At 51.7% G+C, this 25,030-nt stretch overlaps 1 protein-coding gene across 1 annotated transcript; it reads left to right on the top strand.

Annotated features, from left to right (window-relative positions):
- Positions 1 to 64: 64 nt before the first annotated feature.
- Positions 65 to 23,306, top strand: MMP2 (matrix metallopeptidase 2). The gene is made up of 13 exons (XM_004583856.3): positions 65 to 536; positions 3,531 to 3,757; positions 4,500 to 4,648; positions 5,609 to 5,737; positions 5,943 to 6,116; positions 8,787 to 8,960; positions 9,640 to 9,813; positions 10,430 to 10,585; positions 11,545 to 11,686; positions 14,896 to 15,032; positions 15,987 to 16,146; positions 20,271 to 20,380; positions 22,467 to 23,306. The coding sequence occupies exons 1-13, from the start codon at positions 384 to 386 to the stop codon at positions 22,568 to 22,570; spliced, it is 1,989 nt and encodes a 662-aa protein (XP_004583913.1). The 5' UTR covers positions 65 to 383; the 3' UTR covers positions 22,571 to 23,306.
- The last annotated feature ends 1,724 nt before the right edge of the window (positions 23,307 to 25,030 follow it).

The following is a 25,030-nucleotide window of genomic DNA, read 5'->3' as shown; positions in this document are numbered from 1 at the left end:
AGAGGGGCGGGCCCGAGCGCGCCCCCTCCCCCTGCCCCAGGCTGCCAGCGCCCTCCCAGCCCAGCCGGCCACATCTGGAGGCCGCCCGCCCTTGTTTCCGCTGCCTCCAGACTTCCTCCGGCGTAGCCTGGAGGCTCTGCATCTGGGCTTTTAAATATACAAAGGGATCGCCAAGACCTGCGAGAACCAGCGGTAGCGGCGAGGGCTCGTGCGCGGTCCCGGACCGTGAGCGGCTGAGCCTGGCGCGGGAGAGGCGACCCCATAGCCTGCGGACCCTCGGCACCCAGCAGTGCAGCAGAACCGGCGTCAGCCAGGCAGCGACGCGACCACCCGTACCGGAGCAAGCGACCCCCGGGAGCCGCGGGGAGTCCGGGAACGCGAGGATGGAGGCACCAGTGGCCCGGGGCGCCCTCGCTGGCCTCCTGCGGGCGCTGTGCGTCCTAGGTTGCCTGTTGGGCCGTGCCGTCGCCCCGCCGTCGCCCATCATCAAGTTCCCTGGCGATGTCGCCCCCAAAACGGACAAAGAGTTGGCGGTGGTGAGTTGCTATGCCGGGCCCCAACAGCCAAGTTGAGACAAACTTCGGAGGAGGAGAATAAGGGCCTCCCCCAACCTCCAGAGTGGGTGCACGGCGTGGGGAGAGGGGCCTCCGCCAACCTCTTGGTGGGTCCTTGGCAAGCAATGGAAGGGATCTGTATGCAAACGGTGGGGGTAATTGGATGAACGAGGCGGCGTCCTCAGATCCGCGGCAGGGCGCTGAGATCCAGTGGAGCAGGGAACCAGGAGCTTTGGCAAGAGGCCGGGAAGGGCTCCTTGTGTAAATAGCGGACTTTGTTCAGTACCTTGAGGGGTCGCCGGGAATCAGGCTTTAAGCGCATCTTGGGGAGTTAGCAGTGGGCCCCTGACAAGGCCTATCTATGACAAGCAGCTAACAGGAACCTTGGAAAGGGGCCCCCTTTTCACCCCAGTTTGGGTAAACTTTGGCACACGTGAGGTTGGCCAGAGAGGGACTTGGCACTAGGCTGGAGGGGGCGCCAGCCAAACCAAACAGCTCCAGAGCACCGTGCCACAAGCCATCGAGTATGGGAGGGCGCATCTGTGGCCCATCTTTAAAGGGCGCGTTGGCCGCTAGGGTCCTGAGTGAGGCTTCGGAAAGTTTCTTTGAACTGCTCCAGGGAGTCGGAGAACAGACTAGCGCTGGGACAACGGGTGGGGGGGGGGGGATGGGCGGGCGCCAGGAGGCCCTGGCGCGTGGGGCGGGGGCGGCTGAAGCCCGACTCGGGTCGGAGAGCAGCCAGCCAGTCCTCCCTCCTGGCCCAGGTCCCGAGCTGCGGCTCAGATGTTGTTTTGAGAGCGTGCGCGCGCCTGGCTCCAGAGGCGTCCTGGCCCGCTGCGTTACAGGAGCCGAGCTTGGAGGTCCGAGGTCCGACCTTGCCCTGGACACTGTGGGCGCTACAGGCCTCTGGGCTCCCAGCAGACTACCCGCGCTCTCGCGTCGCCTCTGCCACGAGAGAAACCTCTCACCTTCTGAGTATACTCCTCCCAGTTGGTGCCCCTCAGGAACCTTGTGTCTCCCGGTTGCCATGATACCAGCATCCGCACACACATACCTCCACATTTGCCCCTACTTTAGACATTAGGGACGCTTCCTGCAGTTTTTTAGAGGGCTGTTTTTCCCCAGGGGCTGAATCTGACCTGCACAATGGTGCTGTGGGCGGCAGGTGGAGAGTTGAACTTTTAGCGTCCCTACCTCCCTGAGGGCATTACTGGGAACCCAGGAGTAGAAGAATGAACCCTAGGATGGAGCCCGTTTAATTCCAAGCGGAGGAAGGCAGGAACCGACTGGCCTTAGAGCCCCTGTTTCCTCATCTATAGATGCGATGAGAGGTCACATCCACTGCCTGTAAGAGTACCTGAACTAGCACACAGCCAGCACCAGCCTTTATTACATGGAACTCATTAGGGATCTACCCTCCTAACCGCCCCGAGCAAGATCAGGGCCATTGTCATCAAACCTTCTATCTTCTTTTGTCACTCCAAGGCAGCATTGGCCGAAGAGCTAATTTTGCATTGATTTGTGATCAGCAGATCCTCTTGCCCTGGGATTTGAACCTCAGAGATTAGCAACTTCCATTTTGCACACCAGTGTATCCCAAAAAAGTAGCACAGGGCTTGGCAGGTGACAGGAGTCAAAAAGAACCCGCTGAGGGGCCAGTGTTGTAATGTAGCAGGTAAATTCACTGTCTAGGATGCTGGCATCCCATATAGGTGCCAGTTTGAGTTCCAGCTGCCCTGTTTCTAATCCAACTGGAAGTTGGCCCAAGTGCTTGAACCTCTGTACCTGTGTGGGAGACCCAGAGGACACTCCTGGTTCCTGGCTTTGATGTGGCCCTGTCAGGCTATTGAGGCCATTTGGGGAGTGAACCATCAAATGGAAGACATCTTTCTCTCTCTCTAACTTTGCTTTTCAAATAAATAAATAAATAAATAAATTCACCATTATTTAAAAAAACGGATTCATTGAATTAAGCAATTGGTTGATCACTCCTGAATCTGCACAGGCTCTCTCCAGGGCCAGTTTGGTTTTGGCCCAGATGCTGGCAGATCCCCACAGGACAGGCCCACTTTCTCTTTAGAAATGGCAGTTCCGGGATTTGGATCCACTTCTGTCTGTTTCCAGAGCCCATGCATGTAGCCCTTGACTCTGGATAAAAGCGTGGGGCTAGCACTGTGACACAGCAAGTTAAGGCTGCCACCTGCAACCCTGGCATTCCATGTCAGAATGCTGATTGAAGTCCTGGTTGCTCCACTGTGATCTAGCTCTCTGCTAATGCTCCTGGGAAAGCATTGAAGGGCAGCTCAAGGGCTTCAGCTCCTGCCACCACTTGGGAGACTGGGTTGAAGATCCAGGCCTTGGCTTTGGCCTGGCCCAGGCTCAGCCAGCATGACCACTTGGGGAGTGAGCTAGTGAATGGAAGACCTTCCTCTCTTTTTTTTATTCTCTCTCTCCCTCCTTCTATCACCCTGATTATCAAATAAATACAATCCATTTTTTTTCTTTTTTAAGAAGTTGCTTTAAGTCTCTGTTAGGTGTATAAGTACAATGGTGGATGTAAAGGAAGGATGTTGGAGTGTTCTCAGCATGCACTCTGGGACCTTGCTCTTTGCTCCAAAACCCAGATCTGCAATTTGTGAACTGTGTGATCTTAGGCAAGTTTCTTAAAGTCTCTGTGCATTTGTTTCTTACTCTGTGTCACGGGGAGAATAATTGCATTTGCATTATGGAGTTGCTATGAGAATGAAGTGAGTTAGAAACATACAGACGCGGGCCTAGAGTGAGCTCATAACACTGACAGGTGGTAACGTATTTTCTGGAGCTGGTGGGTGTCAGAGCCGGTTGGAGAACTGCAGCCAGCACCCTGGCACCCCTGAGTTATGCTGTGTCTGGACGCGGAGGGTAGATGCACCCTGCTTGGTCCCAACGATCTCACCCTAATCTGATGCTTCTCTTGGGATCCCTTATTTTGTGTAGCAATACCTGAACACCTTCTACGGCTGCCCCAAGGAGAGCTGTAACCTGTTCGTGCTGAAGGACACACTCAAGAAGATGCAGAAGTTCTTCGGGTTGCCCCAGACAGGCGAACTTGACCAGAACACCATTGAGACCATGCGGAAGCCACGCTGTGGCAACCCAGATGTGGCCAATTATAACTTCTTCCCGCGCAAACCCAAGTGGGAAAAGAATCAGATTACATACAGGTGACAAGGCAGGGCTGGGGCCATCGGGACGAGGGGTACTCAGTGTTCTTGGAGATCTGTGAGGGTCTTGACATCTTGGGAATTTTGCATGTAGAGTTCTAAGGCAATGGGATCAGATCTGGACGCCAGTCTCCAGCTTTAGCGCCATGGGGCATCAGCCTACCCATCTTTCAGTGGTGAGAGCCTTGATTTGTCAGCCCCCAAAGTAGGGATCCCAGCCACTTCCTCTTGGGACTGGCAAGAGAACAAGCTAGATCACCCCTACATAAAGGGTTTCTGTAATGTTTGGCACACAGCGAGAGTGTCACAAATGTTTGTCACTGGGGCAGGCAGAGGAAACTTGATGGTTGGCTGCTAATTGAAATTTTATGGAGTGGTCATAATTGGTGGCTAATTAGACTGAGCTTTGCTTTGCACAGCTGGCCCTGGATTCCAAGGGTGAGATGTTGGCTCTGTGTCTTATATTGCCCTTTTTTTTTTTTAAAATCCCTGCTCCCTTAGCCTGAAGTGAGACATAAACTTCCTGATAGAGGACATGAAGCTATTGACTAGCCTGTGGGAGGGCTGTTGTGTCAGTGAACCCTGGTTAACATGCATGCACATGTTCCTATTTGCACACTCACACTTGTGCACCCCCATGTGCCTACACACACTTGCACACTGTGCATACTCACTCCACATTGGCACACACTCACATGTTCAAACATGCACACGTGCTCACCTGCCTTTCTGCCTCCTCCAGAATCATCGGCTACACACCTGACCTGGACCCAGAGACAGTGGACGACGCCTTCGCTCGTGCCTTCCAGGTCTGGAGTGCCGTGACCCCACTGAGGTTTTCTCGCATTCACGATGGAGAAGCTGACATCATGATCAACTTTGGTCGCTGGGGTAGGCAGATGAGAAGTTTTGGGGGGTGACATTAGTGCTTAGACAAGAGGGCAACTTAGACATGAGAGCAGAAGGTGCAGACGTTGGAGGTGGTGAAAATCCAACATGATGTAAGGCTGGAGAGCCATGTGGAGGTGAGAGCCAGGTGTACTATGCAGTAATTGGATACAGTGCAAACCTCCACTCAGTGATCTGCTGTCTTGTTCAACAGGTAGCCAATAGTTAGATGTGACTATTCAAACTGATGTTAGTTAAGTTTTTAAGTAAACACCAAGACTCAGTCTCTTGGTTCCACTGGCCACATAGCCACACAAGGCTGCTGGAATAGACAAAGAATACTGGTGACATCACAGGAAATTCTGCTGGATGACCCTGGTACCTCCCGGGGGATTGCAGCAGACACAGTGAAGCAGGGTAGACCTGAGAGTTAGTGGAGGAGAACACAGGACCATTGCGTGTGTTGGTGGCTGTAGCATAAGGCATGAAGCTGGGATGAGACACTGGGTGGTGTGATGAGGGACATTGCGTGGCAAACAATGTACACGAGGGCAGACAGCATGGATGGACCTTGGTAGCAAAGTAGGCAGGAAGTTTTATGCTGTAGATTTTGGTGACAGTAAGGCATGAAGGTAGGGGTATGGTTTGAAGGAAGAAAGGTCGATGCATTGACTCAAGGTGAGGGAGGGCAAATGGTGTGGGCATAGGCATAGTGTCACTGCTGGTGATACAGCCATTGAATGAAGATGGTGTGAGTACTGGGTGCCATGTGATCTTGAAGGAGTGATGTAGACCATAGTGTGATGACAACCGAGTCAAGAAAGCTCCACTGAGTTCCTGCCCTGGATAAACCCAGTGGGACGGGGAGGGGAGCATATGCCAGGTGGACTTCAGGACTCCACGCATGTTCAGAGGCGTGCATGGGTCCCCATGCTGGGCACTGAGACCCAGTGTGTGCTGCAGAGCATGGAGATGGATACCCCTTCGACGGCAAGGACGGACTCCTGGCTCATGCCTTTGCCCCGGGCACTGGTGTTGGGGGAGACTCTCACTTTGATGATGATGAGCTGTGGACCCTGGGAGAAGGGCAAGGTAAGCAAGGGCCCTCTGCGAACCCCAGGCCTCCTCTCGGCTCCTCTGAACACTCCCTGTCACTAGCAAAACCATGATGTGGCTTCTTGGTTGGTCCTGGTGGGGTCAGGGAGAAGTCACACCCCTCAGTGAGTGAGAATCCCAATAGTCAGAAAAATGCAGGAAACATCCCACCTCCATCCTGTGTGTCACCCCCTGCCTCCAGTGGTCCGTGTGAAGTATGGCAACGCAGATGGGGAGTATTGCAAGTTCCCCTTCCTGTTCAACGGCAAGGAGTACAACAGCTGCACAGACACTGGTCGCAGCGACGGCTTCCTCTGGTGTTCCACTACCTATGACTTTGAGAAGGATGGCAAGTACGGCTTCTGCCCCCATGAAGGTGAGTGTCTACTCCCAACCACCCAACTCCCAGGCTCTGCTGTAAGCCTCCAGCCTTCTTGAGTGCTCTGCTACATCCCTACTCTCCACCTCACCAGGACTGGCACTGCCAGTCAACTAGTGGACCCCCACACCCGTTCATCAGATCCAAGAGCCCTGACCAGGACCATTGTTCATAGAATATTTTTATGGAATCAATTCAACGTTTTAAAAGTATCTTCCTTTGCACTGCTATGTGTGAAGCCACAGTCTGCTTATTATTTGTTGTTTGTTTGTTTTGTTTTATTTTTTGAAGCCTATTAGAATTAACTTGAAACCTGAACATGCTTAGTGGTTCTCTCTAGGACCACTCTGTACCTTGCAACTATGAAGCCCAAGGGCATGAGGAGAAAGTTGGTGATGGATGGGGGAGCTGAGATGTGGGAAAGGGAGGTGGCACTCATAGCGCTGTGGTATATCCAACCTGGCTCAGGCAGGCCAACCAGTGTCCGCCATTGCTCCTCTCTTGATGCGGACTGCTCATGCGTGAGTGTGTGCGTGCACACACAGGTGAGTGTGTGTGTGGGAGAAGGGGCACTGTACCATCTTGTGTGCTGCTTTCTGTCCCTTCGCTGTGGCTATATCTCTGCGTTTGGCTTGGCTGTGTGTGTGTGTGTGTGTGTGTGTGTGTGTTATTGTCAGTGTTTGAGACTTGACATTTCCAAAGATTTTAAAGCCGTAATGGGGTGAAATTGATAAATTGACGATCGAAGTTTTCACCCGCGATCTTTCGAACACCGTCTTTGATAAACTTCATACTTGCAACTCCTAAAAATATTGTCTGTGAAACTTCTTGATCAAGGCATCATCTGTGCTGAATTTAGATCACAGACCCAGGAAATCCAGGAAAAATAGAAATAAGTCTGGTAACGTGTCTAAGAGCTACGTTCTTTTCCCATAGTATAAATATTCTTTGTGTTTTGGGTGATAATTGTGAGGTTTTCTGATTCTGTATGTAACTCAACACTGGCCTTCATGAAGCAAGGAGAGGAACACATAGTTATTGCTTGTCTTCCTGCTTATGCTTTTATTACCCAAACTGACTTCATATTAGGTAAGAAAGTCAGAATGTTTTAGATAAAACCCTTTTCTGTGTTTTTGCAATAGGGAATCAGGTGCTATTAACCCTTCCATGAGCCAGATCCTCTGATGGGAAGACAGTACCTTTGCCAGTCAAAGGTCTAACAGCAACAGCAGTGCTTCTAAGTATGGGAAAGGTGTCTCCCTTCCCTAGCCGCTAGCCATCTCCTTGGTCTTTAGCCAGGTAGGAGAATGCACAACACACTTGTATTAGCAGTTTCTTGTTATTCAGCCCCTCCTGACTGCTGAGTCAATGTCTGATCCTGGCCATCCTTGCTGGGAGTGGTCCAAGGGGAGATAGGAGCTCCCTGGGTGGTAGAAATACCACTGAGGGGAGGCCAGAGGTGGAAGGCTGGCCTCGAACTGTGTTAACACTGCCTTTCCCCGTTCTCAGGCCGAGTGGTCGGAACTCAGTTTTGTCTCTTCTTCAGGTCTATTTATGGATTTTCAAGACCAACTTTCTTGGGTGTGGGAGAGGGGATCAGTCAGAGGGGAGCCCCACAACTTGTGGCTGAAAGCCAGGGCCTGGGCTCCATGCTGGCCATGGTGGAGTTAACGGGGGCTGGTGAGGTCACCCCTGGCTCTGCAGTGCACAGATGGTCCTTGTTACGCACTTGTGGTTTTGCTAGTTGGCAGTTGCAGAGACACACCATTTTGTAGCTTTGGGGTGGATGAGGGGCTAGGGGAGCACAGCACCCGTGACAGACAAGTCCAGACTCTTGAGCCCTTTACCTGCTGTCCTGTCCTGACCCCCTTCTCGGTTGAGGTCAAACTGGGATCCTGAATTGAAGGTTCAAAACTGCCAAAGGTCAGCTCCCTACCCTCTCTGTTCCTTTTCCTTCATGCTGTCCCTCCTGCAGGGACCGCAGCAGGCCATCCAGGAAGGAGCTTTGGGAGGAAAAGGAGGTGAAGATTTGTGTGTGTGTGTGTGTGTGTGTGTTGTTGTTGTTGCATTTATATGGGGGATAGAGTGAGGGAGAGATCGCCATCGGGTGATGTTTTTAGGTTTTAGTTATGATCCTTGTCCAAGGCTTTCACTTACAGGACCACTTTGTTCCACGCCTCAGTTTCCCTGTCTGTGAAATGGAACGAGACTCCTGTTGTCCTGCCCACATGAGTAGCATAGTCAGCAGTCCACATGGTGTAGGTGTGGACCAGGCAGCGTGGACAGGGTGCTTGGGACTGGGCCTGGGAACTGGAGGCTTCTGCTGAGTACAGAGTGTTAACCATGTCATGGCTGGTGTCTGTTGATTGGGTTGGCCAGATAGGCATCCTCTGTAGGGGCTCCAAGAAGCAGCTCTTCACGGGAGGGTGGGGATGACTATAATGCAAGGGCGTTCAGAAAGTTCGTGGGAAAATAGAATTAAGAGGTGAATTTATTTGGGTGCAAAAATGATTGAACCCCATGCTCAGTGTCTTCGTCTTTTTTAATGAGGTTTTTATAGCCTTCAACTTGCTGCTGTGAGCCTGTAGGTGGGCGGCCAGCAGGTCCTGTGCTGGGCAGGTGTCTGGCCTTCAGCTGAGCTCCCCTGCCCTGTCTCCTCTTTCCCAGCCCTGTTCACCATGGGTGGCAACGCCGATGGACAGCCCTGCAAGTTCCCGTTCCGCTTCCAAGGCACATCCTACAACAGCTGCACCACGGAGGGCCGCACAGACGGCTACCGCTGGTGTGGCACCACGGAGGATTACGACCGTGACAAGAAGTACGGCTTCTGCCCGGAGACAGGTGGGTGTTACAGCCTCCCCCTGCCCTGCTGCTGTCCATAGAAAACATGTTCCCCTCCCCCAGCAGCCTCCCTTTCCAGGAAAACGGTGCTAGTTAGAATAACTAGACCTGGGGCGGGGTGGGCCAAGCTCAGGACAGACTCTGAGGCCAAAATGCCAGGTCTCTCAGCTTCTTGGCAAGGACCGCTCACTCTGTCCCCTGTCTTTCCTAGTCTTGGTTTTCCAATTAGCACTCTCCCCTCCCCCGCCTGATGTTTACTGAGCACCTGCTTTAAACTGCAAGGACAGTCTCTGCAGGAATCGGCCCATGAGGTGCGCCCTCTGGAGGAGGATGTTGGCAGTGTCAGCCTTGCCCAGCCAGCTTGCCTTCTGGCCTCTCTCCACACCCACTGGAGGCTGATGGTGGAAGCTCTGGGACCCGCCTGGGCCTGACACTTCCCAGCAGACTGGTGTCCCAGCAGACTGGTGTCTCCCTGAGCTCCAGTTTCCCTGCCCAGGACTTGGGAGTGACACATTCAGTCTGCTGAGCAGGGCGACTGCACGTGAAATGGGCGGGCTGTAAGTAAAGCACTTGATTCAGTGCCTGGGAGGAAACCAGTACTCAGCCAGCTTCCTGTTGTTGCTTCCTGTTGGTGGTCTCAGGCCCTTCTGCCCCTTCACCTTTGTCCTTCGCCCCACAGCCATGTCGACTATTGGCGGGAACTCAGAGGGTGCCCCCTGCGTCTTCCCCTTCACCTTCCTGGGTACCAAGTATGAGAGCTGCACCAGCGCCGGCCGCAGTGATAGCAAGATGTGGTGTGCCACCTCAGCCAACTATGACGATGACCGCAAGTGGGGCTTCTGCCCTGACCAAGGTACAAGACCCTGGCCACCATGCAGAGACACTGGGTATCACTGCCTACCAACCAGAACTTGTTTAAATAACTTCAGTAGACAAACTAAGGGGCTGATATTGTGATCCAATAAGTCAACCTACTTCCTGCAATACTGGCATTACATAACTAAATTTTAGTTAAAGTTCTGAATGTTTCCTCAGACCCCATCTCAAGTTGGTACTATCTTCCCTAGTCCCTCCAACTTGGGCAGTTAGGACTCCCTTCCCTGGTCAGGGACAGGTTCTCTGGGTAGGCCACACCCATCTCAGCAGAAGCCCAAACTCCAAAACAAGACGTCATCCATCCCAGCACCCACTTTCATCTCAACCCCTTTCAGGCAAGGCTGCTATTACCAACAGATGTCCAAGTTGCAGTGTAGCTTGCACTGCCCCAGAGAGAGACTTCTCCCAAGGGAGTCCCACTCCATCAAGAGATGCCTGCCAGCATCTCTACACACCTACTATCCCAAAATCCCCGGAAGAGGGAAAACTCTTGGCCCCACTGTTGCTGGAAATCCGTTTGGCTAGAAGCAGATCCTGACTCCAATCTCCCCTCTCTTCCTTTTCCCCTTTCCCGCTGCTTGCCGCCCCCTCAGGTTACAGCCTGTTCCTTGTGGCAGCCCATGAGTTTGGCCATGCCATGGGACTGGAGCACTCCCAGGACCCTGGGGCCCTGATGGCACCCATTTATACCTTCACGAAGAACTTCCGCCTGTCACAGGACGACATCAAGGGCATTCAAGAGCTCTATGGTAAACCTCAGCCTGGGGCAGGGTTTGTGCAGTTTTACAGCCTGGGAGGGACGCCCCCATAAGGTCTCACCTATCCAGGACCACTGGAACCGAGGATGGGTGATGGGAGTGCTGACTTAGCCCTGGAGAGTCGGGGAGGTGTAACAAGGCAGTACTTGGACAAGGTGACATTAGCATCCATGCCTCTCCAGGCTGCCATTTCTAAGGCGATAAACTGAGCCCTGGGAAAGGTGATGTTCTTGACCCAAGGTCACATGAGCTTAAACCAACTGGGAGGGGTCTAGAATCCAGTGAGTTAGCTAACAACAAAGTAGACCTTTGCACCCTGTGCAATGACCTTAAGGATTCAGGGGGGTAAAAGTCTTGCATTTTCATAATGTGTTTTTATTTGAGCATGTAGGAGGATATCATACCTAGTTCCTGAAACCATTGAAGTATTTTTTTTTAGTGCTTTCAGTGAGGCTGAAGGGTAAAAACTCCTTCCATTAAGAGATTACATATATAGATCCTGGTGGTACCTGAACTAGGCCAACAGGGGGCAAGTTGTACCTGAATGATGAAGTTTGGGGAAGCCTGAAGTTGAGCATGAGCCTGAAATCTGGAGGAAAGAGATGCCCGGTTCAAGTGCTGGCACTCCTGCCCACAGGCTACAAGAGGCTGAAGAAGTTCTCCTCCAGGTCCGTGTTGATGCTATAATGCTGCTGGCCACCACGAGTGGAGGAATTAACTCTGAAACATTACTGACCTTAGTAATGGGCCTGCACATGAGCCCCTGTGGACACAAGAACCTGTACTCTGGAGAGATTTGCCCTCTCTGGGCCTCAGCCTCCTCACCTGTGAAATGGGCATGATAGTGGTCAACAGCTGTCAGGGATATAGTGAGCGTGGGTCCAGCTGAGAGTCTGACGGGGAGGAGCCCTGAAGTGGGGGAGAGCCTAAAGCCAGGTGTCCTTCCCCAGGGCCCTCCCCTGATGCAGATGTGGACACTGGCACTGGCCCCACCCCCACGCTGGGGCCCGTCACTCCTGAGATCTGCAAGCAGGACATTGTCTTTGATGGCATTGCCCAGATCCGTGGTGAGATCTTCTTCTTCAAGGACCGGTGAGTGTCCTCTTGCTACCCTTGCTCTCGTGGTCCCCGCTGGAGGCCTCATGGATCACTGGTTGTGGGTGCTGCTGGTGTGTGTTACCCAGCTCCTGCTCTCAGGTGGCCAGCACTCAAGCATCTTTTTTTGCTGCCCATGGTCCGTGGGTTTGCCAAGGATCTTAGCTTCCAGCTACAGTTCAGGGTCAGGTATGTTGGCATGTCATCCGTTCTCCTGGGGTGAGTTAGCAGCTACTCGTGGTAAATTACAGGGTGCAAAGAGCCAACCTCACCCACACTCAAGTCACGTCTGAGCATATTCCGTTGACTGAAGCAAGTCATATGGCCAAGCCCAATACCTGTCCTAAGGAGTGGGCTGGTAAAAATCACACACCCACATACTGGGATGTGTAATCCCAAGGTAGCAATGTAAAGGAAGCATTGGGAACAATAAACCAGTCTACCGCAGGCCTTCTCCTGGAACAACCATAACCTCAAACGGCCAACTCACCATGTGTGTATGTGTGGGTATGTATGGATGGGTAGCAAGTGATGGTAGGATAGAGATAAGCAATATCTTGCATGGAATGGATAAAGGTCTCTACTCAATTGACCAAGAGCTGAGTCTCTCCCCCTTCTGCCCTAGGCCCCTGAAGAATGGTAGGCAGTGTCTAGGACTGCATTAAAGGGTCTAGCCATTCACCCACCCCCCTTGCATCTGCTTACTCTTCAGTCTAGCCATTAACTGTTCATCCACTCATCCATTCATCCATGGGTGGAGTGTGGTAATTAAGAAATGGATCCTGGTGCCAGACCATCTGGATTAGAATATCTGACCTGCTTGATTACAGGAAAGTTAATTCAGTCCCTTTTTTCTTCAGCTCTAAGATGAGGCTAATATTTCAACTATCTCATAGGATTCACATGAGGATTAGATGAGCTTAGTGCTTGGAATCGTGCCTGGCACTGAGTCAGTGAATTCACATTCATTGTTATTATCAACAAATAATTACTTGGTGTCCACTGTGCCAAGGAGTTTATGAGGCTCGGAGAGTTGTGGGAGGGAGGATGGTGCGTTGGGGCCATTGTTTTCAAAGAGGGGCTCATGGGCAAAGTTGAACTCAAGTGAGTGATAAAGGTGTTGGCTTTAGTCCCCAGGCTCAAGCCCCACGACTGCATCCTCTAGGCGTCAATTGCCTTTTGCATTTTGCAGGTTTCCCCAGGGATCCCAATGCCCGTCACCAGCATGGTGTGGGGAAACAGAGGCAAAGAAGACTGACAGTAAGCCATGGCAGAGTGAAGGGAATGTGAGGCAGGGGCATTCGTGAGCAAAATGTTGTTGGCAATCAAGGCTGCCAGGCATTTGGGCAGTAATGAAAGTTTGAGAGAATGCTTGAGTTGTAGGGGTCTGCAGAGAAAGCCATAGAGGTACTAAGGTTCATGGCTTATACGCGCAGGGGGTGGGGAGCAGAGAGCCAGAGGAGGCTGGAAGATGGCCCAGGGACTTGTGAGGGACCTCCTCGACTCCAGGGGCTAGGGTGCAACTGTCTTGCCTTTCATGGGGTCTGTGACCAGTGGGGAGCAAAAAAGGTTAGACTCGAGATGTGAGAAGTGAAGTTTCAGCAGGGTTTGAATGCTGAAATCAGGATGTGTGATAACAGACGGCCCCGCAGCCCCAGTTAACAGAGATGAGGAAGTCCACTGAGGCCCTGCTGCCCAGGAGTACGTTTAGCCTGGAGCATTTCCCATAAAGGGAGCCGTGATCACAATCTTGGCATCTGTGAAGTGGGGGCCTAAGAATGGGCACCCGTCACATTGCATCTTCTTTGAAATTGATTTTGATGGACGTTATTAATGGACTCGTTGAGTGAATCTGTAAATATTTCAGCAGTGAGTATGTGCACAAATTGGCTCTGGACAGTGGGGGGACAAGGACAGTACTACAGGGTGATTCAACCTGGGCTTTGTGGTCAGATCTAGAATTGAATCCTGGCAGTACCTTCGCCTCTCTCAGCTTGCTTTGCCCAGAGGAGGGGCGTGATCGTTTTGTGTACCAGAATGGGTCACTGCACACAACAGAGATAACCCTCTTCCCAGCAAATCCCAAGCAGCTTAAACAGTGGAGAGAAGTGACTCTTCCATCCTCCCTCTGGGAGAAGAGGGTTGGTGACTTGATACCATTGTCTGCTGACTGCCTTTATGCTTCAGTTTCATTGCCACAGTCACACAATGGCTGCCCATGGGAACTGGGGCTACAACTCTCTTATCCATATCCAGTGCAGGAGGGAGAGAAACTCCCTCCTGCCCAATTCCCTAGACTTGAAATGCTAACTTATCTATCCACTATTGTCTTGCCAACTTAAGTCACATGAAAACTAATGAATCAGTAAGAGTTGCCAGGGAATTCTAAGTTTTGGTCGGCTCGGTCTAATAGTTCTCAAACTTTGTCACATGCTGGAATCCTCTGGAAGGTTCATGCAAACAACTTTGAAGTCCCTAGCTCAGAGAGGCTAGGATCTCAATAATTTGCCTTGGTAACCAGTTTATGGGGTTGCTGATAAGGGGACACACTTGGACCACGATGGTTTAGATGTATCAGGGTCTGCTCCTAGAATGGGGATTGGGTTGCCAGGGCAGGGGAAGGGGAGGGAGAGGGATGGAGCACAGAGGTGGAGCTGTGTGAGGAAGGCTGCCGGGAAATGGCAACTAGATACTGGAGAAACACCAGTGGTGCACATGATCATGCTGTGAGATTAAATTACAAGGCGCAGGGCGTGCTCGACCTCAAGAAATGATTGCCGTGACTCTTGCCAAAGTGCCATTTCTGTTCCATTCCAGTTTTGGAAAAGCTGGAGGGTGCCTTGATCCTGCCTCAGGCGGTTTCTAGTTGGGCAGGAGGGGAAATAGGAAGACCTTGCCATTCCATACACTCACCATTGGTGATTTTGAGAGACTGAGATATGGCCAGGGGGTCGTCAGGGTTGTCTTTTGGGGAAAGGAGAGAAGGGGAACAGGGGGTCGTTTCTCCACCAGACAGGTGTAGCGGGAACTCCGCTCATTCTGTTGTCCTTCTCCAACCTTCATGTTGCCCCTTGACCTCCCATCATGGAAGTCTCATTGGATCTTACTTTGTTTCATTTTTATTTGCTGGTTTTGGGAGGGCATGTATGGTTAGCACTGCAGAGTGACTCAAGTTGTGGCTTTCCGTTCCTCTTTCCCGTCTCCAGGTTCATTTGGCGGACAGTGACACCACGGGACAAGCCCATGGGACCCCTGCTGGTAGCCACATTCTGGCCTGAGCTCCCCGAAAAGATAGATGCCGTGTATGAGGCCCCGCAGGAGGAGAAGGCTGTGTTCTTTGCAGGTGTGTGTGTGGGGATACTCCTGTTGTACCCCGGGGCTCCTGTGTGTGACCAGGCCCCCCACTACCCAAGCCCATGTGCCCTGTGCACCTCCCTCTTCTTGGTGGGGTCTAGTCTTTGAACATAGTCCCCCTGCCCAAATGTAGTATTCACCTTGGAGACTGTTAAAACCCCAACAGCAAAGTAGACATTTTTCCCTTCCTGCTAATTCTCTTCCATGCTTCCCAAGTCCTTTGCCTAAAAGGCAACAATCTGTTTTTCTGCTGATGTGTTCCTTCCACCTTTGTAGTATCTGGCAGGCAACAACTTGAAGTAAGAGATTTTAAAACCTGATTTTTATTTTGAGATATGTTTATAAATAAGTAGAAAAAGGGAGAGAGGGGAGGGAAGGGGAGAGAGTAGAAAGAACCTCTTCCATGTGTGGATTCACTCCGCACATGAACACAATGGACCAGGGCTGATCTAGGCTGAAACCAGGAGCCCAGAGCTCTCCCCAAATCTCTCTTTCCAAGCACCTTAGCAGGGAGCTGGAGCTAATGGTGCAGCTGGGACTCAAACTGGTGCAGTGATACAGGATGCTGATGTCCCAGGTGGCACTACACCATCAGCCCCTATGTTTACTTTTATTGTACAGAAACGTGTTTTCCTAGTCATAAACAGTTGTGATTGGATGGTCACTTCAAACCAAGATGGAAGTGGGTTTTTCAATGAATGATAGACAATCAAATGAATGAAAGATTAGTATTGCATGAATGCTAGCAGAAAGAGTCTCTCGAAGATGTGAGTCATCAGGACAAGGATTGCATAGCTGATGTTTGTGCCCCTGCCACATGTCCCTCTGTTCACAGTGGGGTCCTCTGGGTGGCAGATGTAAGGGCAGTGGCAGATGCTGGGGGGCAGGCTGAAGTGGGAGATTTCAGCATCAGCCACCAACACATTCTTTACTCCTACTGCAGGCAACCAGTACTGGGTCTATTCAGCTAGCACCCTGGAGCGAGGGTACCCCAAGCCTCTGACCAGCCTGGGGCTGCCCCCTGATGTCCAGCGAGTAGATGCTGCTTTTAACTGGAGCAAGAACAAGAAGACATACATCTTTGCTGGAGACAAGTTCTGGAGGTGAGGCTGGTGGCACAGCCCTGTAGTGTCATGTCTCCTGGGATGTGTCCAGAGGTTGGGGGGCCATGGGTACCCCCATTCTGGTCTTCAGCCTGCCAAGGCTGCTGCCTTATGAGAAGTCCCCATAGGCAAGCCCCAGCTCTGTACTCATTGCTGTATAATTGTGGTTATAACCTCTGTTCCCTTCTCAGGAGTTTTTTGTCTGAGTCATGCCCATCTGGCTCACATCCATATGCATATTTTGGGGTGATTCCTTGTGTAAAGGGAACATAAAATAATCACCACCAAGACTGACTTCATGAATCGGACACTAGTCTAGGGGCTCTATGGGAAGGGTGCTGTTATTATTCCCATGTTAAAGATTTAGAAACTTGGGTTCAGAAGTGTTAAGTAACTAGCTGTCACATCACTTGTAGTGACAGTTTGGGGCCTGATTCATACATGCTCAATTTTACTTATTCTGTATCAGGAATAACGGAATCCCTAGAGATGGAGATGGAGGTGGAGGAGGCAGGGAATGCAGAGGGCGAAATGCCAAGAAAGCTGAGAGATGGCCTCACAGGACACCCACAGGAGCCAGCCTCCATGGCAGGCAGCAGGTACCCGCCTGCAGCAGGCTCAGTGACTGTGGCCATAAAGGGGCAGGAGGCTCTGGTCCCTGACTGCCAAAAAGCAAGGACCCAGTTCTGAAAGGCCACAGTCTCAGCCAAGGTGCCAAGGAGCCAAGCTGCAGAATACACAGCCCCAACCTCAGAATTTTGATGGTAATTCTTTCTACTTTCTAAATGAGGAAACTGAGGTCAAAGAAATGAAAGGGTTAGGGTATTTTAATAGCTTAACCTTATGTTGCATAACTTATTATCAGTTCCTGATACATAGAAGTGTCAGCACAGAGCCTGGTGTTCGCTGTGGCTCCTGTCTTGTGTGCCCTTCGCCATACTGTCCTGTCATTTGATCCACACGGAAGGGGTGGTTTGTACACAAAAGCCTTTGGGGTGTTCTGGCATCTGCTCCCTCCTAGTGTCCCTGGGTTCCTTCAGTGGCTGCCACAGCATCTGTGCCCCACCCAGGAACTGCTACTAGCAGGGCACGCCCGATGCCTTTGTCTGCCCCTTTTGGAAAAATCCCCACTTCCTTCCCCAAGGCCTGTTTGTCCTCCTCCTTTCCGCCCCCCACTGGCAGCTGTCTTGCAGTCAGAAACTGCTCCTGTCCCTGGCCTGCCAGGGGCTGGGTGGAATTCCAGACCTGTTACTAAGGCTCTGTGCTGGTTCAGCTGATTGCTATCTCCAGCCTTGAGGAGAAAAGCAGTCAGCCTAGAAGCCACAGACTGGGCGTTCTGCTCCCAGTGTCTGGATACCTCCCTGACACAGGCACCGGCCGCACGTGGCATCTCAGCATCGCAGGCCCCGGACCCTCCCAATCTGAGTCCTGGCCAGCAGTACGGACAGAATCTTAGAAACTGCACTTGGCATGGAAAGAGGCCTGATGTCTTCTGAACTGTGGCTTTGGAAGGACTGCCACACTCCACCTGTTCCTCCTTCTCCTATGTTCTCTGCCTATGTAGGCATGTAAGCACATGTGCCCACATACACAGAGGGGCGTGCTCAAGTGCACACTGGGCCTGGCAGTGCCTTGCTGGGTTTCTAGGCAGCTAGGTCCTTCCCAGTCTTTTCTTCAAGCCAGGGTCCAGGAGGGGCAGCCTGCTCTGTAGAGGCTGCTCTGAGAGACTTCCTCAGCAGGGCAGAGTAGCAGGAGGACCTGGCAGAAGCCCTGGGTAAGATTGCTGTGGGAGACAGCCTACTGCCTCAGGAGAATGGGTTTGTGAACTTGAGACACTGTCCTGGTCTGGACAGAGTGACCTGATTGGGCAGAAGATGAGCAGCTACCACCAGCATGCCAGGGCGAGCTCAGGCTCTGCCTCTGGAAGATTCCATTAAGCCCACAAGTATTCATTCAATGTGCGCTGTACACGAGGCACTTTGCTGGTCCCGGGGGGAACAGTGAGCTTACGGTAGACTGAAGGAAAGGGACTTAGCGGGAACTGACTGATGGCAGTCGGTTATGGCGCTGCAACAGCAGTGGGTTGGAGCCCGTGCCAGTCACCTGGGTTTCTCATTTACCAGTCATCAACCCCTTTTTCAAATGTGGAAACTGAGGCTGAAGTGGCTCCAAGATACCTGTGTGCGGAAGTTGGGACACAAATGTGTGTGTCCTCAACACTAGCTTTAACTGCATCTACTATGGATGCAGAGGTCCAGAGTATCACAGGGAAGCTGTTGAAGGTGGTGCATCTGCAGGTGGGGTCTCTGACAGAGGAGAGTGAAGACATGGTTTCCTGCAGAACCAGCATCTTCTGATGCCACAGTCTTGAGCTAATTAGCTCATGAGCCCAAGCTTCATCACACAGTGGGGTAGATTCTTTTATTTATGTGCTTATTAGTTTGAAAAGTAGAGAGACAAAGACAGACTGATCTTCTGTCTATTGGTGCACTCCCCAAATGTCCACAACAGCCAGGGCTAGGCCAAGCCAAAGGCAGGATCCTGGCACTTCATCTGAGTCTGCACACAAGTGGCAGGTGCCCAAGCACTTGAGCCATCATCAGCTGCCTCCAAGTGTGTGCATAACATGAGGTTGGATTTGGGAGTAAAACCAGGACCGGAACTGCACTGTAATAATGGGATGCTGATGTCTTACACAGTAATGCCACCAGGGTGCCAAATCTCAGCCCCAGTGAGGTTTATTCATGTCCCTCCCATGTTTGGGGAGCTGAATGAGAATGAGACGAGGGTGGGCTCAAGCATGAAACACCTGTCTCTGAGCCGTCATGGGCATAGCGATTAGAGTCACGGGTCAGAGGGGATTTGGAGAGTATGTGGGTGTTGATCTGGGGTCATGAAGAAGCATGGTAGGCTTTGTAAGGAGTTGTCTTAGGATACAGCTGGGATTAAAGAAGGCCGCTCTGGCAGTTCCTGGGGTGACGGACAGAGACATAGGACCCCTACGCTGGAAGGGAGCCTGTGTGGAGGCTGGTGTGATAGTCCAGGTTGGCGGCAGAGTGGCTTTGTGGGCAAACAGCAAGCCAGCTAGTAGCGATGTGGAAGGAAGCTTGGAGCCACCAAGGTGGAATTCAACTATAGCTCTGTCCAGAAAATCAGTGCCGTGAAAACGAGCTTGTCCAGGTAGCTCTGGGAGCTTGTTAAGTATTTATACAACAGTGAATCCATTGAGTTTAAGTGAAGTGAAGAAATTTAAAAAAAATGACAGCAACATTCATTAAAGCATTTTTCAGAACACTGAAAAGACAGAGGTGTTACTAATCAGGGAAAGGAGCCTTCCAGTAAGTGTCCTGAATGCTTGCCGGAACTAAAGGCGGGACCCAGAGTAACCATGCACCTTGTCGGGTACAGTTCTAACACTCTGTGACTGACCAGACTGTGGGCTCGCAGCCACCACCTGCCATGTCACCTCACTCTGCCAGCCATGGTCATCTCCCAGGACAAAAATGTCATGCATCTCTATTTGGTAGGTGGAGAAGCAGCAGTGAGTCCAAGCCACACAGGGCAAGACCAATGGAGCAGGTTTCCCCACCCACCCCACCCCCGCCTCTCCAATCCTTGAGGGCTCCTCATTTTCAGCCTGCAGCTTACTCAGGACCCCACACAAGGTTAAACCCACGAATTACAGTAAATGCAATCCCATTTTATAGCTGATACAACTGAGGTTCCAAGTGCAACTTAGAGCCCTAGATTCTGGCTTAGACTACCACTTAGAAGCTAAGGGAGGTCCTTTATGAGTCTCTAGCCTATGAGATGGGTATACGGCAATAACGGGTCATAACATTGTGGTAAGGACTGAGTGAGAAGGTATATGGAAAGAGACTGACACCATGCTAACCATGGAGTAAGCACCCCCACATGTTAACAGTCATTTTAAAGCTGTGTTTGTGGCATTGTCCACAGTCACGTGATTAGTAAATGTAGTTAGGGTTCAGATCTAGGTCTGAGTTCCACAATAACCAGCCGAACCCCCAAAAGGACTAAGTCTGCTTTGCACGTCCTTCCAGGTAGGGGAAGGACAGGCCCCTAAGGAGGCCTGGTGGGTTAGCATGTACAACGTCTTGCAGATACAATGAGGTGAAGAAGAAGATGGACCCTGGCTTTCCTCGGCTCATCGCAGACGCCTGGAATGCCATCCCTGATAACCTGGATGCTGTGGTGGACCTGCAGGGCGGTGGTAAGTAGCCCAAGCTTCTCTCCGCTTTCTAGGACTCCCTGCCCTCGCCAAGCCCCAGCTCCTCGCCAGCATACACTCGCTCTTTGTGCACAGCAACCATGCCGTGCCCCAGGGAAACAAATCAAGCCCTTCAGCCTGGTACTGGGCAAGCATCCAGACCCCTGACCTCTGTTCCCTCTGCTGGGCTCCAGGCAGCAAAACTTAGTGAGGCCCCCTGACAGCTGCAGGGCCCAGAGCCAGGGTTCTGACACAGGGGCAGAAACCTGGGCCTTGTGCCCTCCATTCCTCCTGGGGCTTGTTCCAGGCCTCCTCGGGTTTTGCCAGAGGCCTCCCATTAGCAGGAGGATGGCTTTGAGACAGGCCACTCTGTTGCTCACGTGGCAACGTCCCCCCTCTTCTCCCACTGTATGTCCTGCTCCCTTAGTGAATAAAAGGCCTCCCCGATCAGCAAGGCTGAAAGGCAGAGTTGGGAAGCTGTATTCCGCTGGAGGCTGATCTGAGCTCTCCAGGGCCCTGAGAAGGAGTCCAGCTTGGCTGTTTAGAAGAGATGTCAGTTAAAGTCCACCGAGGTTTGCTGAGACCCTGTCACAGGCTGAGCTGAGTCCAGACCTCCTGTGACTCCAGATCCAACACGTGCAAGAAAAAGCAGTGTGCTGTCAAGTGTGAGGTTAAGGATTCTAAAATTCAAGGATAAATATCTGGGTACCAGGGCTTGAAAAGAAGTCGATGAGATCATGGGTTCAGGAGTCATGCATTCCAGAAGCTCTACAGACCAGGCAGGCAGCACAAATGAGCAGAGTAGACGTAAGCAGGTGGCAGGGAATGGTGGTGTCTGTGGCCAAGTGAGTACATGGGTAATTTCTAGGGGCCAGTTGTTTCCCAGCTGTTGGCCTGTGAGAATGGGTGGCCCAGCGTTGCAGTTGCCCATTACATTAAAAAAAAAAAACTCATTTGTTTTTATCTGAGAGGCAGATTTATATAGAGGGAAGGAGAAACAGATGCAGAGAGGGATCCTCCATCTGTTAGTTCACTCCCCAAATGGCTGCAATGGTCAGAGCTGAACCGATCTGAAGCCACGCCAGGAGCTTCTTCAGGCTTTCCCCACATGGGTATATGGGTTCAAGGCTTTGGACAATCCTCTGCTGCTTTCCCAGGCCATAGGCAGGGAGCTGGATTGGACGGGAGCAGGTGGGATTCAAATTGACCTCTATATGGGATGCTGTTGCTGCAGGCAGAGGATTAACTTGAAAGCTATCAGGCTAACCTCAGTTATCCAGTTATATTTTTAAGATTTATTTATTTTTCTTTGAAAGGCAGGCTTTATAGAGCAAGAAGGAGAGAGAGAAAGAGAGAGATAGCAACCAAGTGAGAAAGAGAGAGGTCTTCCATCTGCTAGTTCGTTCCCCAGTGGCTGTAGAGCTGAGCTGGCCCAAAGATGGGAGCCAGGAGCTTCTTCCTGGTCTCACACTTGGGTGCAGAGTCACAAGGACCTGAGCTACACTGCTGTTTTCCCAGGCCACTAGATCAAAAGTGGAGCAGCTAGGACATGAACTGGCATTCATATGGGATGTTGGTGTTGCTAGGTGGAGGATTAGCCTGATGTGCCACTGCACTAGCCCCTCCAGCTGTTTTACAAATAATCCAGAGACCTGCATTTTCATGTGATTTTGTAGATGCTTACATATTGGCAACCTAATCAGAATTAAAGAAAAAGGAAACAAAACAGCTTATGTGAATCAAGTAAACTCATCTGTTGACCCAATAGGCATGGAAGCCTTCTTAGGCATGGTTTGCTGTCTCTAGTATGTGGAAAAGTTTTAATCTGGTGCTTGTGTCAAGTGGGGCGTGGTGCTTAGGATTAATATTGGCAGATAGTATGTAATTTAGCTCCAAGTTATCCCCAAATTAGAGATGAACATGCAAGAACTGAGAGGCCTTCCTTCTCCACCATTTCCTCTCTTCCAGCCCTGCAGGGTAGTCTCCTCTGGTTTAAGAGCTTCTTGCTTACACCAGGCAGACATTCTAGAACCTTCTGCGTCCCACAATGTCAGGATGGGGGTGATCACAGCCTCTCTTCTATTTTCAGGACACAGCTACTTCTTCAAGGACACGTACTACCTGAAGCTTGAGAACCAAAGTCTGAAGAGTGTGAAGGTTGGAAGCATCAAAACGGACTGGCTGGGCTGCTGAGCCGGCCCTGAACACGCAGGTGCAGGGAAGGGCCCCACTGGGCCTGGCCGCTGCGCCTTCATTTAATCCACATTTTCACCCCCTCCTGGTCATCTGCGATTCCAGATGGCCGCTCTACCCTGTGCCCAAGGAAAGGTGCTGGTTGCTCCCCTCCCTGGTGTCCCTTCTCCCTCCAACCTCACCACCCCTCAGAGCCACCCTCAAAAAGATATTTGGGTATTTTCCATGCAGCCCTGCCTTGGGCTGCCCTGGTGCTGCCACATTTCCATCTCCCTCCACAACCGTCTGTGGCTCATGGCACCCTCGGAGCCAACAGGGACTATCTCAGCAGGGCACTGGTGGCCCAACAGCTTGGCATGGGACAGTGGCACAAGGGCACGGCCAGGTGGCCACCCCAGATGCCTGGCTTCTCACTGCTGACTGCCTTAGAAACTTCCCCACGTTAGTGGATTGCTTTGTATTCATTTGGTTCTTTTCCCTCGATCATTTTATTTTTCTGCTCTGACTCTGCATCTCCTGACACGAGGCTCAGGTCTGTCTGAAGTCACCACCTGACGCAGCCCAGCCCACACAGGGATGCTTCCTTTATTCACTCTGGTTAAGATGTCCCTCCCCAGTCACTGCCTCCACTGGATGGAGGAAAACTGAGTCCTGGCTCCATCTCCGCCCTCCCCTCTGTGCCTTCAGCAGTTCCTCCTGGGAAGTGCCAACAAGTGTGAATAAAGATAACAGCTGAGTCGCAGTGTTTGCTATTGTCTTAGCCCAGAGCTGCCACAGCCTTACCAAAAAATGAAGAAACTCTACAAAGCTCAAATCTCTGCTTCTGGCAGGACACAAGTGATGTTTCTAGAAAGATCAGAGCTGCCAAAGTAAGGAGCAAGAGAAGAGCAGGTGTGTTGGCTGTAGTCCCTCTGTCCCCTAAGGAGAGAGCCCTGAAGTGTTCAGACATCAGCCATTCTATGATTAGTCACGGTGTGCTTTCTAGAGTGTCACAATACCAGTTCTAATGCTACTGCCACTGACCAGCGAGTCCCAGAGAGAAGGGGTTTGCTCAGGGGCCCACAGTCATGAGGTAGCAGAATCCCGTTCCTGCCGGACCCCCTACTCCTCATTCCCTCCTATAGAGTAACCATGCAGGTGCTGTTGAGCAGCCCCGTAAGGCCTGGGTGGGTCTTAGTGTTTTGGAATCACTCCCAGCCCTGTTTATCACTCAGCCTGTTGCTCCTGGTGAGGCTGATGGGGATTGGACAAGACTCTGGAGCTGATTTTGGTGCACCCCAAATCACCTTTTCTCCTCTCATGGCCTGCCCACTGGTTTAAGCTCCTGGAATGACGGCCCACGGGTCTGCCTGCCGCTTTTGGCAGTGTACCCCCTAGACTGGGAAGCTTGTGTCCTGATGAAAATGTGGTTGTATTATCAAGGTTCTTCAGCAGGGGCAAACTCAGCTGCTCCTTTGCCTAATTAGCAGGTGTTACACTGGAGCGTTTGTCTATAGATGCTGCACATAAGCGGCTTTACTGAAACCTTCCTGCGGCCCTACTCTGTAGGAAATCATGTGCCATTCCTCACAGATGGGGGCCTGACTCAAGGCCACCCACCCGTCCTGTAGGGTTGGAAGATTCTGCAATTCTGCAATGGGGAAGTTCGGCGGAGTGACTGTCCTAGGCCCCAAACTCTGGTTGTCATCATTTGGCCTTCTGCCTGCTGACTTTCCCGTCTCCTTTTGTTCTCAGCATCCCAGCTGCTGCTCCACTCCCCCCTCCGCCTCCACCAGCTGTATATAGGTCCAGACAGGCCCTTAACTTCCTAGGGGTGCAGAGGCAGGGCACCCCAGACGTTTCCTTTTTCAGGATCCGGTTCCTCATTTAGTATCAGAGGGCAATTCTTGTTCTGCTTTTTTTCTGGAAGGAGCAACTGATTCTTCTCCGTCCTGGTCAACCCCCCATCCCACCCTCACCACCACCCCCTTCAGTATGTAGATTTTGAGTTGGGATAAATCTTGCTCCAGTACCCGTTTCCATATGAGAACTCTTTCATCCATCAACTAAACACCCAACTCAAACTGGTTTACCCCAAGACAAAGGACGCTAGCAACCAAGCACAGAGAACCCACCCAGGACACATGAGTTCACTTGATGGAAGTGGTTGCATTGCTACACCCAGGTTCCGTTTATCTGAATAACATTTGTTACCGTTCAGAGACAGTGATGTCCGTGGGGACAGCATCACATAACCTGTAAACTGGATTTAAAATCCAGTCGACCTGGTTCCTAAAACAAGAGAAGTCTGTTTCGAGAGGCTCACCTTAGAGTCTCAGGAATACTGTGTTCATCAAGGGTTGCAGGGCAGGAAGCATTCACCTCTATGGGGGCGGGGCCAGATGCCGAAGGGGGTGTGGCCAGGGGCGGGGCGACAGCAGTCGTGGCTAGGTAACAGGCGCCTGCGCACAAGCCCCAGAG

Source organism: Ochotona princeps, chromosome 16, assembly GCF_030435755.1.
Source record: "Ochotona princeps isolate mOchPri1 chromosome 16, mOchPri1.hap1, whole genome shotgun sequence".
Classification (NCBI taxonomy): Eukaryota; Metazoa; Chordata; class Mammalia; order Lagomorpha; family Ochotonidae; genus Ochotona; species Ochotona princeps.
Note: the sequence above shows the minus strand (reverse complement) of the source record. Positions and strands in the feature narration are given on the sequence as shown.